The sequence below is a fragment of the Lissotriton vulgaris genome, chromosome 2_1, assembly GCF_964263255.1.
Source record: "Lissotriton vulgaris chromosome 2_1, aLisVul1.2, whole genome shotgun sequence".
Taxonomy (NCBI): Eukaryota; Metazoa; Chordata; class Amphibia; order Caudata; family Salamandridae; genus Lissotriton; species Lissotriton vulgaris.
Window position 1 is genome coordinate 1,143,920,139 of NC_141687.1, and position 16,140 is coordinate 1,143,936,278.

The following is a 16,140-nucleotide window of genomic DNA, read 5'->3' on the forward strand; positions in this document are numbered from 1 at the left end:
TGCACCCTCCGCTCCCCCTGCGCCTCCACTCTCCCCTGCCTCAAGGAATGGGTTATATGCTTGTTATATAAACAAGCAGATAACAAAACCCAACAAAGAAGCTTGTGAGTTGTGCCAGACGCGTGCCACTGCGAGCATATGTTTCAATTTATCTCGGCTGTCAAGCCGCGATAATTCAAAACATATGGCCTTCTGGTGCGCCAATAGGCCATAGGCGGAGCTACTCGACCGCCTATGGCCTATCGCATGTTCTGTTTCTAAAGCACACGAAGGCCAATTGCAATGCACCTAGCAAAACAAAAAAAAGCACAAAAAACCACGAGCAGCCTGGAATTTGTTAGGTACGTTTTCGGTAGCCATGACAAAAGGACTCTTGGGCCACACCCACTGCTGAGGCAGTGGGACGGTAGGCCCGAGCCCTAAAAATGTGCCTTTGTGATCAAGAAAAAAGGAAGGAGGAATGTAAAGTGGGCTCACCGTCATTGGATGATATTTCTCAGTACTGCTTCTCTCACTGCCACATCTGTCTCAGCAGCTGCTTCTAAGCAGTAGTGCCTAGTTAAGGTATGCATCAATGTCCAGGTTGCTGCCCTGCAGATGTCCTGGATCGGCCCTCCTGCAAACAACGCAGTGGATGTGGACACTGCTCTCGTCGAATGAGCATAAACCCGTGCAATCAGAGGTTTTCCAGCAGCTTGGTGATAGTAGACAATTGCACTGAAAATCCACCTGGCAATACCCCGTTTTGATAAAGGGAAAACTTTTCTGGGTGCGCTGTAAGCAACGAAGAGCTGGGAGGGCTTGCGAAAGCTCTTAGTCTCTTGCAAATAGAATTTAACACATTGCTGAACATCCAGCGAATGCAGAACTTTCTCTGCCGCTGTTACTGGTTGAGGAAAGAAGTGTTTCAACACTAATTGTTCATTTAAATGAAAGTCAGTTGGTACTTTAAGAATAAACTTTGGATTAGTTCTCAGAATAATCCTGTCTTCTTTAAATTGCAAAAAAGGGTCTTTAATCGTGAGAGCCTGTAGTTCTACTTGTCTCGCTGATGTCAAAGCGATGAGAAGCACCACCTTCCATGATAGGAATTTTATATCTGCACTGTATATAGGTTCGAAAGGCTGTTTCATTAATTGTAATAGTACTATGTTTAGACACCAAAGTGGTGGTGGAGGTTTTATTGGAGGAAAAACTCTGAATGATTGCTTCATAAATTGTTTGATGATCCTTGCCAACCATAAGGATGGGCCCGAGGCAAACCTTCTGTAGCGGGATAATGCGTCTAAATGCACCTTAATGGAAGCGTGAGCCAATCCTGATTTAGCTAAAGTAAGATGTATGGGATAATTTCATGAGGTGCAGCAGTTAGAGGATGAATTTTATTTTGCTGTCACCATAGACAAAACTTCTTCAATTTCATTCTGTAGGTTTTGTTGGTACTATCCGCTCTAGCCTTTGACAGGATTCTTTTACATTCCTCTGAGATACTTAGATGCTGAAACTCACAGTGCTCAGGAGAAAGGCTGCTAAGCGCAAAGATTTCCGGGACATTGTCAGAAGCGAAGGAATTGGTCGGAGAGGAACTGGACGGTCCTTCGACAGCAGCAGTAGTTCTGTGAACCAGTGTTGTCTGGGCCACCATGGGGCTATCAGGATCAGCCTGCACGGTTCTTTCTTGATCTTCACCAGCACTCAAGGCAGGAGAGGAATTGTAGGAAAAACATAGGCAAATACGACGGACCATGCCATCGAAAACTCATTCCCCCAAGATCCCCTCTGGGGAAGCCAGCTTGCGAAGAACCGGCATTTCTTGTTTTCCCTTGTGGCGAAGAGGTCTACTGTTGGTTTTCCCCATCTTCGAAAAATGTGTTTCAGGATCTCCTGGTCCAGCTCCCACTCGTGGCAGGACGACTAGAGCCTGCTGAGAGGATCCGCCTTGATGTTCTGATCTCCTGGGAGATGTTCTGCTGTCAAGGATATCCCTTGCTGTAGCGCCCATTCCCATATCCTCTGGGCTTCCTGAGACAGGGAGAGAGATCTTGTTCCTCCTTGTTTGTTTAAGTAGTGCATCGCAGTCGTGTTGTTCGTTCTTAGCAACACCTGCGAGCTTCTTATCCTTGGCATGAAAGCTTGTAATGCGAAGCGGATTGCCCTGACTTCCAGCAGGTTTATGTGCAATTGCTGCTCGTGCAACTTCCAACGACCGCTGACTTGAAGATCTTGAAGAAATGCTCCCCATCTTTCTAGGGACGCATCGGTAGTCACTACCAACGGAGCTGGTATTGTAAGTAATAAAAGACCTTGAGAGACATTTTCTTCTTGTGTCCACCATGTCGCTGCTTGAACCATTACTGGTGTTACTTGGACTACGTCTTCGAAGGATCCCTCCGCTGACGCCATTGAAGATCGAGCTGTTCTTGCAACTGGCACATTTTTAACCTGCATTGGGGCACGAGGGGAATGCAAGATGACATTATGCCCAGCAATGACTTGTACCTGCGTACTGAAAGATACTTTATTTTTATAAAGTCTTGGAAGAGAGACATGATCTTCCGTTGTCTTTCTTTGGAGGGAAACGCCTTGTTCCTTTCCGTATCTAGAATTGCTCCCAAAAACGTGATCAATTTTGTTGGTCGAAGGGTTGACTTTTCCTCGTGTAGAGTCAAACCTAGTTTGGCAAACAAGTCTATGCAAGCCTTCGTTGACACTCGGGCTAGTGCTTCCGATGGGGCCTTGACTAACCAGTCCTCGAAAAATATTTGATGTTTCGGTTTCCTTAAAACAGCCGCCACTGGAGCCAGGCATTTTGTGAACAATCTTGGCGCTGACTTTAGGCCGAATGGCAGTACCTTGAATTGGTAATGTCCGCCGACTACCATGAACCGAAGGTACTGTCTGTGTGAAGGATGGAAACGGACGTGAAAGTACGCTTCCTGTAGGTCTAAAGTGGTCATATGATCTCCTGGGTTCAATAGTAGAAGGATGTCCTGAAGAGACACCATCCTGAAAGACTGCTTTTGAGATAGGTGTTTAGGGATCTGAGATCCAGAATAGGACACCATTGGAGGATGTTTTTCTTGACCGGAAAAAAATCGGGAGTAAAACCCCTTCCCTTTTTGGGAGTTCGGCACCGGTTCTATTGCTCCCTTTCGGAGCATTGTCCGAATCTCCTTCCGGATTTGATGCAAATTATTAACTTTTTGATGCGTCGGTGGTATACAAGGACGGTACAAAAGGGGGTGGTGATGGACAGAGCATCTGAATCAAACACTCACACCCATTCAAAAGATCTGGGGGGGGTGTACAAGGAGGCGTCTGTAGAAATTCTAGAGTGTGACCGAATTGAATAATTTTGGAGGACCCATTGGTCCGTTGTTATTTTTTGCCAATTTTGAAAATAATGAGCAATCTTTCCACCAAGGGGAGCATCTGATCTCAGTAGAGTTGGTGTAGCCGGAGGTCGAAGGTTGTCATTATCGTCGGGTGTTGTCTTTCCCCTGACGACCTCCTTTGCCTCTCGGGAGTCAATTTTATATAACCTCCTGATTGTCGCTGTGTATACTGCTGACAGTAGAGCTGAGGTGAGGCGGAGTAAGAGGAATATCTCCAATGCAGATATCCTCCTCTGTGAGATGATTGCCCTGTATCTTTAGACTCTAAAGTTTAGAGCCTCGAAAAGGAACCTTTCTGTATTGCAGAGTTCCTAATACTTTAGCAGTATCAGTATCCTTCTTGATACTCTGCAGTGTGTCAACATGCTTGCCAAATAAATCTTCACCGTTGAAGGGAAGGTCTAAGATCTTATTCTGAACCTCTGGTCTAAAAGCTGTCGCTCTTAACCACCCTTGTCTGAGCAGAACGGCTGCTCCTCCCAGAGACCTAAATGCCGTGGTCTCTATATCCTAGCGAAATCTACGACTTCTGCAGAAGTCCTCTCACCCTCCAGAAGAATTTTTCTGGCTTCTTGTCTCTCTGGTTCTGGTACACGGTCAATATATGGTGAAAGGTCGCACCACATTTGCCTGTCATATCTTCCCAGAATAGCGAGGGCATTTGCAGATTTTACCAGTAGAGCAGACATTGAGGAAAATCTCTTCCCTGCGTTGTCCAGTCTCCTACCTTCTCTGTCTGGTGGTGCCGTGATTGTAGCCAACAGATTTCTGTTGCGCCGCCTGTGTAATAACGGAGTCCGGTTTGGGTAACCCAAAAGACACGCTGGAGCATCTGCAGGAGCTTTATTTTTTTTGTCCAATCTGGCGAGCACCGGAGTCACTGTAGCTGGCGTTTCCATAACCTTTAGGCCTTCTACCCAAATATGACTTACAATAGGTAAGGACCGAACAGATCTTTGATAGGGTTCCTTAAAGTCAAATAAGAAACATTCTGCTTTATCTTCTACTATGGTAAGTGCAAATCTTTTAGTAGCCCTTTCCATCAGGTTATGAAAACCACCAATGTCATCTGGTAGAGAATCCACCGGTTTCAGTGTAGGAGTCGAAGGTGAAGGAATAAGATAATCGTTCCACTCTCTGCTAGGGTCCGTAATCTCTCCATCTTCATGGTCATCATCCGTGGTATCTGGATCCTGCAGAGATCTTGGTGGTGGAGATTTAGGAATGGGCTCCGGCAAGATCTCCCTCCTTCACACTGGTGTACCTGGTACAGAGCGTGGTTGTGGCATAACCTTGGGAATTTCCTTAGAGGCTTGAGGCACCGGATATCTTCTTCTATAATTTTCTAACATGCCTTGTAGATCCTTCAATAAAGAAGACGGTACACTTGTCATTTAAATGTAAATGTAGTGCTTTCATATAGCGCACAAATCACCCCCGAAGGGGTCTCAAGGCGCTGTGCACATACCGCTGTGGAACCCTACCTGGCCTTTCCCTGTGAAGTGCCCACTCCTGGGCACCCCCAAGGTGAAGCCAGGTATCCTAGCGCTGTTGGGGCCGTTGTGGAGATTAAGCAAGCTATTGCTCAGAGCAAGCTATTGCCCAGTGATGCTCCTGGTGGTATTGTTGCTGTTGTTGGGGATGATCTTGAAATCCCTCATACTCTCCCTCCGAGTCTTCCTCCTGGTATTTCACCCTTAACTGAGATGGGCTACTAGCATATCCAAAAGGACCACCTTCATCTTCGTTTTCTTCTAGAAGGTGAGAAGGAACTAATGGAGACACCTTACTTGGAGATGTCATCTCTGGTGTTATTGTTCTTTTCCAGGCTAAAAACCTCTTTTCTGGGATTTTTCCCTCGTCGACATAGTAGTCGGCGACGCGATCGTCGACGTTGTAGTCACCGTCGTAGCTGTCGTCGTCGCTCCCTTGGTCGTTACCATAGTCGACGATCCCGTCGACGAGGTGTATGTAGCTGTGGTCGTCTACGCCGTCTTCGACGAACTCGTCGTCGATACCGCCGTCGACTGAGGAAGTGTCGACTGCGTCTTAGCAACAGCCTTTACTTCATGCTTCGTCGACGATGATGCCGCTTTTGTCTAGGTCATTTTGCTCGTCAACGCTCCCGTCGACGGTGTAGATCTTTTCTCTTTCTCCTCAGAAGGTGTGGAGCATGGCTTCTTGATAGTAATCTTGACCCTGGGAGGAGATTTTGAAGGCTCTGAGATAGTTTTCTTTACCTGTTTCCCCTCTGAAGCAGAACCCTTCTTCTCCTTAGCTTTGCCTTAAGGAGATTGAGGGACTGCACCCTGAAGACCCTGGAGTGGTTTTTTTTGGGGCCTTCTCAGGTCTCTCACCTGAGGTATGAGCCTGAGGAGATCTGCTCCTTTTTTGACATCTCTTAGGCGAATATGATGACTCCTCACTATCACTTGAGAGGATCTCCTTTCTGGCTTTAACCTTCTGAAGCCAAAGTAGTAGTCTTCCGTCAAGATTCCTCAAGGTTTTATTTGAGAAGGTTCGACATACCTTACAATTGTTTGCTTGATAGTCTGGATAGAGGCAGTATATGCAGTCTTCATGAGGGTCTCATCTGTTTAAAGTCTTTTTTAGAGCAAGTGGCACAAGCTCTAAATAATCCAATTTTCTCCTTGTCAGCCATGGTAGAAGAATAAGGAACTTCTAAAAAAGAAAACTGGAAAAAGAGAACCTCAAATCCCAGTCAAAGTGAGTAGAATTGAAGAGTTTGAGCAGAGCTCAAAAGAGACTCCCTAGCACAACGTGCAGTAGAAAATCTGAGGGGCAAAAGATTCTCTCAGGAGGGTTCTAGAGGGTGAGGAGCTCTGATTGGTTCAGGGCAAAGTTTGGTCCTTTTTACATAAGTGTAATGGGTTGCAAAAGGAAAATGGGCCTAGGCCTCTTTCAGTTTGCTATACTGCTAAGCATTGCTTTTTTATATACCGAGACTCCCGTCTCGACGTCGGGGAACGATTCAGGCATGTGAATCTATGAAAGCTCCAATACTGGAGTAACCTTGATTTACATCTATTTCTCGCAGGTTTACCCCTGCAATGGATTTCTGTGAATGGGAGAGGGTGGAGGGTATATCCATTCATACGTGGTGGGCATGGGTGTGCTTCACTCGCAGGGCTGAAACGCATTTTACTCAACCCCTCTACCCTGACCCATAGAGCAAATTCAATCTGAAATAACCTATCTATAACCAACATAATTAAACAAAATAACTGTGACAGGCATGTAGAGCATAATTTTAAGATTTCAAAAACCACAGATGCATGCAATGTCTCCAAAACATCTTTGCAATAGAAAATTGTGAAAGAAATCCTTAAGAGGGTCCTTTGCATACAGGGATGTGTATCATTAGAGATTAAAGAGTCAACTAAAGTACACAAAGGATTAACTGTAATAACTAAAATAGCAAACTAACAGAGGATGCCATTAGATACCAGAGCTAAAGACTACTGTTGCCAACTCTGATCTTGGAGGATGGCAAAGTATAGGAATCCAATACTTAATCTTTGTTATTGGTTTTTCTTTGTAAGAAACTTCCAGGAAGAGGCGGCTTCTTGGGGTGAAGGACAGAATTTACTATTGCTTTGGTATCAGATCAGAAACTGGCCCCCAATTTACAATGAATTCGGTTATGTGCATTTATAAAGCGCAGTTTCACCCAAGAGGGTATCCTGGCACTGAGCCGGTGTGTGTGTCAAGCAGAGTTTATGGTAGGTTGGTTTATTGAAAAACCAGGTCTTCAGCTTTCAGCCGAAAAATTAACAGCTAAATAAATTCTCTCAGAGAACATGCCCCAGACCTGAAAGAGAAACCTGTAAAGTAACACTACTAAGACTAGTGGCAATTAAGCTAATGCATTCAGCTGCCATTTCATCATACCTGATGTTACCCATGCACACGCACTGTCCCGCCACTGGTCACCCAGGAATATACCCTTTGGTCCATCTTTAGTCGAATCATCTGTTTCCCAGAATTTTTTTCCTGGTAAAAGTTGCTGTGAAAGAAAACAAACACTGATCACATATAACAAGTCTAAGTTATAAAAAACAAAAACAAAATAATCTCTCCTATTTACTCATTTAAAGTGGTAACATTCACTCTAAACAATAGTTCTGTAACTGTACTGGTCAGGGACATATGGTATTCTACTCCTGTGCCAGTGCGCTAAATGTACCCCAAAAACCTCAATGAGGCTGTGTAAAAAAAACAACAAAAAACAGATAATCATTGAAGCAATTCCTATATTTGCAGGGTTATTGGCTCCGGCACCACAGATGAATACGGGATGGAAGATAAAACGATGCAAAAAGGGGAGAAAGAGAAGAAAGAAAGAAAATACATGCAAGGCAAAGACATAGGTGTGCTAGAGAAAGAAGAAAGGCTGAGCTGAAAGATTAGCGAGGCCAAGTTAGTGAGGAGCATGCACTCTACTGTTTTGTAAACAGGTTTATATTGGTTCCAAAAATGCATTGGCATCATGGACTTCATTCAGGGGTCACCCTGGGTTGCAGCAGCGACCCCCTCCCACTGGCTTTACGACCCCTAGCATTACAGGAGGCAAAATCAGTACTAAGAACACATGGACAGGTCACTCTATTAATGAATAGAAAGAGAAAGAATGAGTAAGTCAATGTGACTGAATGCAAGTGAGACTGGGTGACTGGATTAGTGAGACTGTGGTAGAGAGAAAGTGAAGGAGTTTGAGTCAGTAAGAACGATTAAAACTGTGAATCAGCAAGAATAGTATGTTAGTGCAAGGGGGAGAATGAATGAGTGAGTGAATGTAAGTAGGCTTGATAAGTAGGTGATACAATGCTTGAGAATCTGTAATGGATGATGTATACTTAAGGTAATTCTTTGTTTAGAGGATCTATGGTAAAATATTATAGGCAATTCTTCGCATGACAGGATCCTGTGACATAATACTGGCACTGACATACGGGCAATACTGATAGTGGCATACTAGAGATAATTTGCGGCAAAAGGAGCACCAATGAAAAGTGCTGGTGGTGGCAGACTTGATAAAGCTCTTGGCATGAGGGCACCTTTGGCAAAATGCTGCCTGCCCTGAGGTGTGAAGAACTCTCAGTCGCTGGGGGGAGGGGGGGGCGGCCCGCAACGAGACGTGAAGAGAGGGGCTGAAGCCATTGATCTGAGCTCCGGGGTGGCGTCTGCGCAACACCCCGGCTTCTAGGCCTGCATACGACCCGCTGTGGAGACCTAAGATCCCCGTGCCTACCAGATTCACCGGAGGTGTCCCTGCTGCCTGTCCTGCAACTCCGAGGGCTCTGTGATACTGAGGGGCCCCTGCGACGAGGAGTGAAGGGTGGAGGCTGCCTCTGCGGCGACCGGGCGACGCCCTGGCTTTTGGGCCTGCGCGCTGCCCACATCACAGCCCTGAAGAGCCCGCGCCTACCGGACTCACCAATAGCATTTCTACTGCCTGCTCCGCAACTCCTGGGGCTCCGTGATATTTGGGGGCCCCCACGACGAGGCGAGAGGGGTGGGGGCTGTCTCCGTGGAGGCCGTGCAGCGCCCCGACTTCTGGGACTGTGCGCTACTTGCATCACAGACCTGAAGAGCCCCCTGCATCGAATCGGTCCGTGTTGGTGCCTGCCTTTGAGTGCGGTGAGTGCGCTCCATGGCAGGCCACTAATGTGTAGCCCCTGCGGGGTACTGCCCATATCGAACCCCCCCCCCCCCCCCCGCTGACCCAGAGGAACGACCTTGCACAACCTGGCGCGACGGCGCCCCTGTGGACATTCGAGGATCGAAGCTTTCCCTATTGTGGCCCACTGGTCTCCCACCCGCTGCGGGTGACTCACCTAGCCCCCAGGGAGACGCGGTCTGGACTTTGAACCTGCTTTTCCGGCCCTGGAGGTGACAGCCCGGTGTGGCTGCCTCCTACTTTTTCCCCGGTAGGCACCAGTTGGATATCTTGACGCCCGGTGGTGGAGTGTCAGGTCCCGTGGGCCCCTCCCCTACGCCAAAGGACTTGCATATCGAGGCCTGCAACTCTGATTGATTTACCTGCCTTCTTGTGATGCGACGCACTCCTACATACAACTCACGGCCTATAGCGCAGTAAGTGCTCAACTTTGACTCTCCCACTACCATAATGCCCTCAAACTGGCATACCTCCGGTTGGCTACTACACTTGGAACGATCTGATGATAACACTCTACTCAAGGTGGTGACTACTCAACCACTCCACTGTGGTGATATTGCCCCATTCTCTGGCAGCTGCCTGCATCTCGGCCGGTGACATCGGATTAACGGGTGCCAATTGACCCACAAGATGGCTTCTAATAAGGGCGGCAGACCCTCTACACAAAGGCAGATCAACAAGCTCTCGTGGGGCTCTAAGGGAGAAAGCAAGGAAGAAAACTCGGACGTGACCCTAAAAACGCAACTCCCCCACCAGCAACAAAATCGCCCACACTGGAGGACGTGATGGAGGAGATAGCCGGCGTGCGCTCCTCTTTGGAGACCCGTATAGACTCGGTGAACTTAGGTCACCTTGTTGTGTGCAGACCTACGCAAGATGGACTCCAAAGTAAAAGACATAGAGGTCAAGACCACACCACTCATTGACGACACCTCCACCCTCCAACAGCATGTAACCCAACTTCAAAAACAACAAAAGCTAATGGGGGAGCTCTTGGATGATTATGAAGGTCGCGCACGTCGCAACAACCTCCGCATCCTGGGAGTCCCGGAGCAGATGGAGGAGCCGGCCACTGACCTCTTTGTCAAGAACCTTATCCTAAAACATCTCCAGCCCAAACAACTATCTAACTACTTCTCAATCGAGCGGGCACACAGAGTCCCGGGAGGTAGACAGAGACCGGGAGCTCCTCCTCGCCCTATAATTGCCCGGGTCTTTAACTTCAGAGACTGAGATGTCATCCTCCAAACGGCACGAGCGGGACCACCCCTGAAACAGGAGAATGCCCAAATTTCGATGTTCCCCGACTTCACGATGAAAGTACAAGCGTGGTGGCGGAGTTTTCTTGAGGTCAAAAGAGCTTTGAGAGCCAAGAGTATCAAATACGCTATGCTGTTTCCCGCCAAATTACGAGTGGAATCGGAGGGGAAGACATGATTCTTCATGTCCCCTGAGGAGGTCTGGGACTGACTCGAGGGCTGGCGTCAACAAGGTACATTTTTGAATAATCGCCGAGCCTCGACTGACCTCTCTGGCCGGAATCCAAAGCCTGGAAGTCCGGACTTGTTCAATAATGGAACTCAGGACGACCAGTGACGTGCCCTGGCTGCCTTGTACTCACTCAGATACTGTTGGAGACTAATCTTGCTGCTTCCCTTCCTCCAGATCGGACACCGGAAAGACCATTATCCGGTTCTATTATTGTTTATTGTAATATGTAGAAGACTACTTCGTTGCAAATTGATTCGTATTGTATAATGCATGTACTCTCATAGACCTCGGGCGAGGGCTTATAAGGCTCTCCACACACCCAACCAATGTTTGGGAGGGTGACAGGCACTCTGTAGAGTTGGGGAGTGGATAGTTTAAAGTCCGCGGGCAGGGGGGCAGGGAGGGGGGATGGGATGGGAGGGAGGTGGATAGTTGGGAAATCTGTTATGTTTTTGGTTTTGTTTTTGTTTCTGTTTACATGTTGCAGAGTCGTTTTGAACATGAGGCATGCAAAGCAGCACTCTGTGCCCCCGCGAGGCACTCCATACTGGGACATTTTTGGTCTCCTTTAGATTCCACCCCCGGCCGGTTCAATTTCGCCACTGGCTCTAGGAGACACCCTGGAGCCCTTAGGCCTGTATTCCGTGAATGTCTTCCGTTCTTTAAGCCGCCATGACACCCCCCCTGACTGAGACGCTCTCCCTCATGACATGGAATGTCAATGGCCTAGGTAGTAAAGTAAAAAGAGGGATAGTGATGCAATATCTTAAGCGCCACGCTCCTGACCTGGTTCTCCTCCAAGAAACACATTTGATGGGTATCACTACACTGAGGAGGTTATAAGTTACTCGTACATGCAGGATTTACTTCCGGATCCAGAGGAACTGGTATCCTAGTTCGGAAAAATATTGCACTAACATGTACAAAGACACGGGCTGACCCACTAGGCCGCTTTGCCGTGGTGGAGGCCATCTGGGAGGGAAAACAGTTAAATGTTATTTCAGTTTACGTTCCACCAACCCTGGGAGTGGCTGCATTGCAGACTTTGAAACAACTCATACTGGATCTCCCGCAAGGGCCCCTGCTTATAGGGAGTGACTTCAATATGACAATGAATGACGCACTAGATCGACACCCCCAACGTTCGTCACATAGGCAGGGCTCTGATCTCCTAGATTTTACGCAAGCAATGGGACTCGAAGATATATGGCGTACATTTCACCGACTACTTCCTACTTCACGCACTACTCTAATGCACACAATAGTAGCTCACGCATAGATTACCTCTTCTCCCCCGCGACTGATATAGAGCTTTTTCGTCACCCTAAGGAACTCCCCAGGGGTATCTCTGATCACTCCCCACTTACTGTAGAACTTATATACCACCGCCAAAGATCCCGAGGTCCCATAAGAATAACCCCATGGCTACCAAAAAATTCCTGACATAAAAGACTACCTGCTAGAACATACAGAATATTATTTTACTGAAAATGTCGGCTCTGTGAAGTCGGCCATAACCATCCGGGAAGCCTATAAGGCTGCAATTAAAGGGAAGGCGTTAGCTCTCAAGACTGGCTATATACACAGAGGGTATACAACTGTTACAACAAAGTTTTTACCACGCACTACCATTACAACGCAGGCATTACCACGCATACCATTACAACGCATTGCGCTGGGGGGCGCTCTAGGATAGGGAATAAGTATAATTTTATATCCAACACCTTCCCTAGTGTCCACGGGGACTGGAGTTGGAATATAAAATTATACTTGCCACTATCCAGCACCTCTAAGCGCTATGCGTTGTAACGGTATTCGTTGTAAATACCGCGTTTTAATGGTATGCGTGGTAAAAGTATGCGTTGTAACGTCATACATCCACACAGAGTGAACATCTAATCCAGCCCGAAGCAGACATAGTCCATCTAGAATCGATTCACAACACAAGCCCCTCAGAGGAGACGGCAACCCGACTCCGATAGAGGCAACTTGAGTATAAGGCACTGGCCTTGGAGAAGGCGTAGGCCAAGCTTCTAAAAACTCGCCATCGAGTATATGAACTGGGTGATAGAGCAGGTAAGATGCTGGCATGGCTGGAAAGACGCGAACAAGGTTCCAGACGGATCCCGATGCTGACCGGCCCAGACAATTCTCCTGTTACAGACCCCAAAGAGATAGCGGAGACCTTTGCTGACTATTTGAAGGAGGTGTACACGGCCAGGGCACATTATACCGCCGAGGAGTCTAAGCTACTCTTACATGAAATGCGTTTGCCTTTCTTTCTGAGGCTGACATGAAAGAATTAGAGGCAGACCTCACAATGGAGGAGATTGGAAATGCACTATTTGCCATAAAGTCGGGTAAAGCTATGGGCCCTAATGGTGTCCCTATTGAATTTCTGAAAGGAATGGCGCGTGAGGTGATCCCTCACTTGAAGGCAATGTTTGAAGAGAGCCGAAACGCCGGAATCTTGCCGCTCGATCAAAGGTTAGCGTCAATTGTTGTAATCCATAAACCTTATAAACCAGCTGCTGACTGTAGGAAGGTAGGTACCTGACTATGGTTACCCCCAACTTTTTGCCTGGTGTTTTGCTGGTTTTCCGACTTAGTTGACCTGGGGCACTGCCAATCAGGACCCCAGGCCTACTGCTCTCTCTCTAAAATGGATTCCATGTACCTTAGGTACATTTCCAATTGGTACTGGGCCACCTTATCAGACCCTGTAACTCAGGGCATAGGTGTACCCAGGGCCAACCAGGGGCTGAAGCATGTATTATGCCACCCCTGGATGGCCATCTAAATCTGACACAACTGGCTGCACGACAGCTGGGGCAAGGTGGTGTAATCACCCTTTGCTTTAGATATAGTATACCTATATCTAACCCTAACAATGGACACACAGATTCCTATCAGTCACTCTTATGGCAGGCCTTGACAATCCTGAAGGCAGAGTGTTGGGAATCGTGTGAAATGGTGCTCTGGCATGAGCTGAGCCCGTTTGCAGCTTGCGGAACCAAGTCCTAATAGCTGTTCCATGATAACGCATACCATATACTCTTAAGTGCATTATAATCCTCGCGGTTAAATGCTATCTTTGGTATTGCTTTATCAAAACATGTCGAGTAAGGTGTCATACGAATTGGAATACTAACCCCTCGCCAATTCTGGCGACGGGGTTAGCATTCCACCCTTCTAGAGGGACACGACATGTATGTAACTGTGAACCCCGGTTAAAGTTAAACGAAGCCTCAGCTCCACAAAATGGATGCTGCCACCACAGACACGAGTCTGACCTCCTGCTGCTGGGAGTCCTTCCAGCGAGGAGAGCTTGGACAAAGGGTTTCCTGTCAGGGGCGGTGCTAGCACCATCCCAGACAGGGTTTTGTGTATCCTGGGCAGGCAGGGCTTTACAGGAAGGTGACTGCTGAGTGGCACACCGGTGCTCACTACGCATCTGCCGGCTAGAACCAGTTCCAGGGGCACACCAGCCCCTGGCCTGGGGAAAGTCCGGCATGGGAGAGGGGTGTAACCACCCCCCTTCCTGGTCCCACCCCTAGGGCAGGACCTAGTCGCGTACCCACCCCTTTCTTTAGGATAAAGGCAGGAGCGGGGACCCTTCCAAATTAGATCTTTGAATCAAGAACTACTTTCTACGAAAGGAAACTCAAGACTCTTCTCAAGATTTCTCCCTTGTGGCTAAGGAGTAGTCACCCTGCATCCGCAGGCACCATCTAAGAACTCTGCGGTTTTCTGCACGTCCTTCCTCAGGAATCCGACCGACCAGCACGACGAGACCCGGCTTCCCTGGCACCTTTGACCTCTACCTACCTCTACAGCTAAGCTGAGAACCGTAGGTGCGACGAGACCTCGAGGGACCGGCCATCATCTGAACTGCACGACTCTTATCCAGCACGACCGCCGAGGGATCCTCTGGTGAGTGCTTTGGGGTCCGAGAAGCCCCGACCCTGAGCAGCTCCAGCACCGAAGTCCAGCCTCCAGCATCTCCACGATCTGCGTGGGGCCCTTCTGCTTTTTGCTGCTCACCGCGTTGTTTGGCTACTAGCCCGCTGGCTTGTGGCCTTCTGAACGACGCCCGACGACATCACTGCTGCTGGTCTGGTTGCTCCAGACTGTCCCTTGCTCCCTTCCAAAAGAGGAGCACCCCGGACCCTCCTCGTCCACTCCAGACGCCATTTTGAGTCCACCGCGTGGGCTTGAATTTGCCAAGACTTGTTGCCCCAATCCTGGGTCCAGCGACGTCGACAGCTTTATCCATTGTGGGACAGCTCGCACCTCCATCCTGGTCGCCGACAACGCCTCCTGGTCCGTGAGATCTGCAGAGCACAGCGTTGCCCACTCACCTAGTCGAGGTGACTACCATCCGGTGCCCTCCCGGTGCCACCTGACTAGTGGCTAGTAGTCACGAACTTGGTCCCCTCTGCTTTCCCATAGACTTTGTCCCGCATCCCGCGTGAGAGTGCACACTCTGCACCCGAGTCCCCTAGGCCTCCTATTAGTAATCTGAAGGTTCAGAAGTCAAGTCCTAGCGATTCCAAAGCCTATTAGTACAGTACTTACCTGCTAGTAATTTCGCATTCCACTTCCATAGTATATGGTTTGTCGTGCCCCTCGGGCATTTGTGTAAATTGTGCAACTTGTAGTATTTTTATAAGAGTTTTGTTGTGTGCTTAGTACCCTGTCCTCATAAAGAGTACAGGGCTGTTGTGATTCTAATAAATACACTGTTTATTTTCATAACACTTGTGTGGTGTCCTTTCACTTGGTGTTCAAGGGGTATATGTGATGGTATAACAGCTGGCTTAACACGCCCTCTAGAGTTTAGCCCGAAGACTGCTCGTATCCACGCTACTAGGATAGCTGGTCTATAAGGTTGACTTACAACCAATCACCATAAGGGTTGTTTGGACTGATACAAAGTGTTCACTAGAATAGTGAACATTATATATCAGGTCAACTTCTCACACTGACTGCAGCTCTTATAGGCCGATTTCCCTCACTAACTGAGGTGAAGATCTTGGCGAAACTTCTCGCCACCAGACTTATGACACTCCTCCCCTCCTTGATTCACGATGACCAGTCAGGATTCCTTCCAGGCCGCAAAACGGCGCTTAATTTCCGTAGAGTTCCCAACGTCATGAGTAGAATTCCATATATTGAAGAAGACGCGGCTATACTCTCCCTCGACGCCTCACTCGCCTTCGACTGCAAAGAATGGTCTTATCTTTGAGGTCTTACACCGATATGGCTTCGGTACCAATTTTATCCAGTGGATCAGATTGCTCTACACTGATCTCTGGGGACAAGTCTATGTCAATGGTCACACATCCAGGCGGTTTCCACTACACAGGGAAACTTTGCAGGGATGTCCCCTGTCCCCATTATTGTTCGCACTTACCCTGGAGCCACTGGCCCATTGGGTCAGAGCTGATACCTCTATCAGAGGCCTTCGGTGGAATGACGATACACTTGATAAGATCTCACTATATGCAGACGACATTCTCGTCTTTACCTCCTCCCCCAAAACCTCTATCA

The 16,140-nt window shown here is 48.1% G+C and overlaps 1 protein-coding gene across 23 annotated transcripts in view; it reads right to left on the reverse strand.

Moving 5' to 3' along the window:
• PUM1 (pumilio RNA binding family member 1) overlaps positions 1-16,140 on the reverse strand; it is a 1,043,345-nt gene that overhangs the window by 715,040 nt on the left and 312,165 nt on the right. For all 23 annotated transcript variants that reach the window (XM_086956835.1, XM_086956828.1, XM_086956827.1 and 20 more), the window contains one exon: positions 7,308-7,422. In XM_086956835.1, the coding sequence (XP_086812961.1) occupies positions 7,308-7,422 (115 nt within the window). The remainder of the gene's footprint in view (positions 1-7,307; positions 7,423-16,140) is intronic.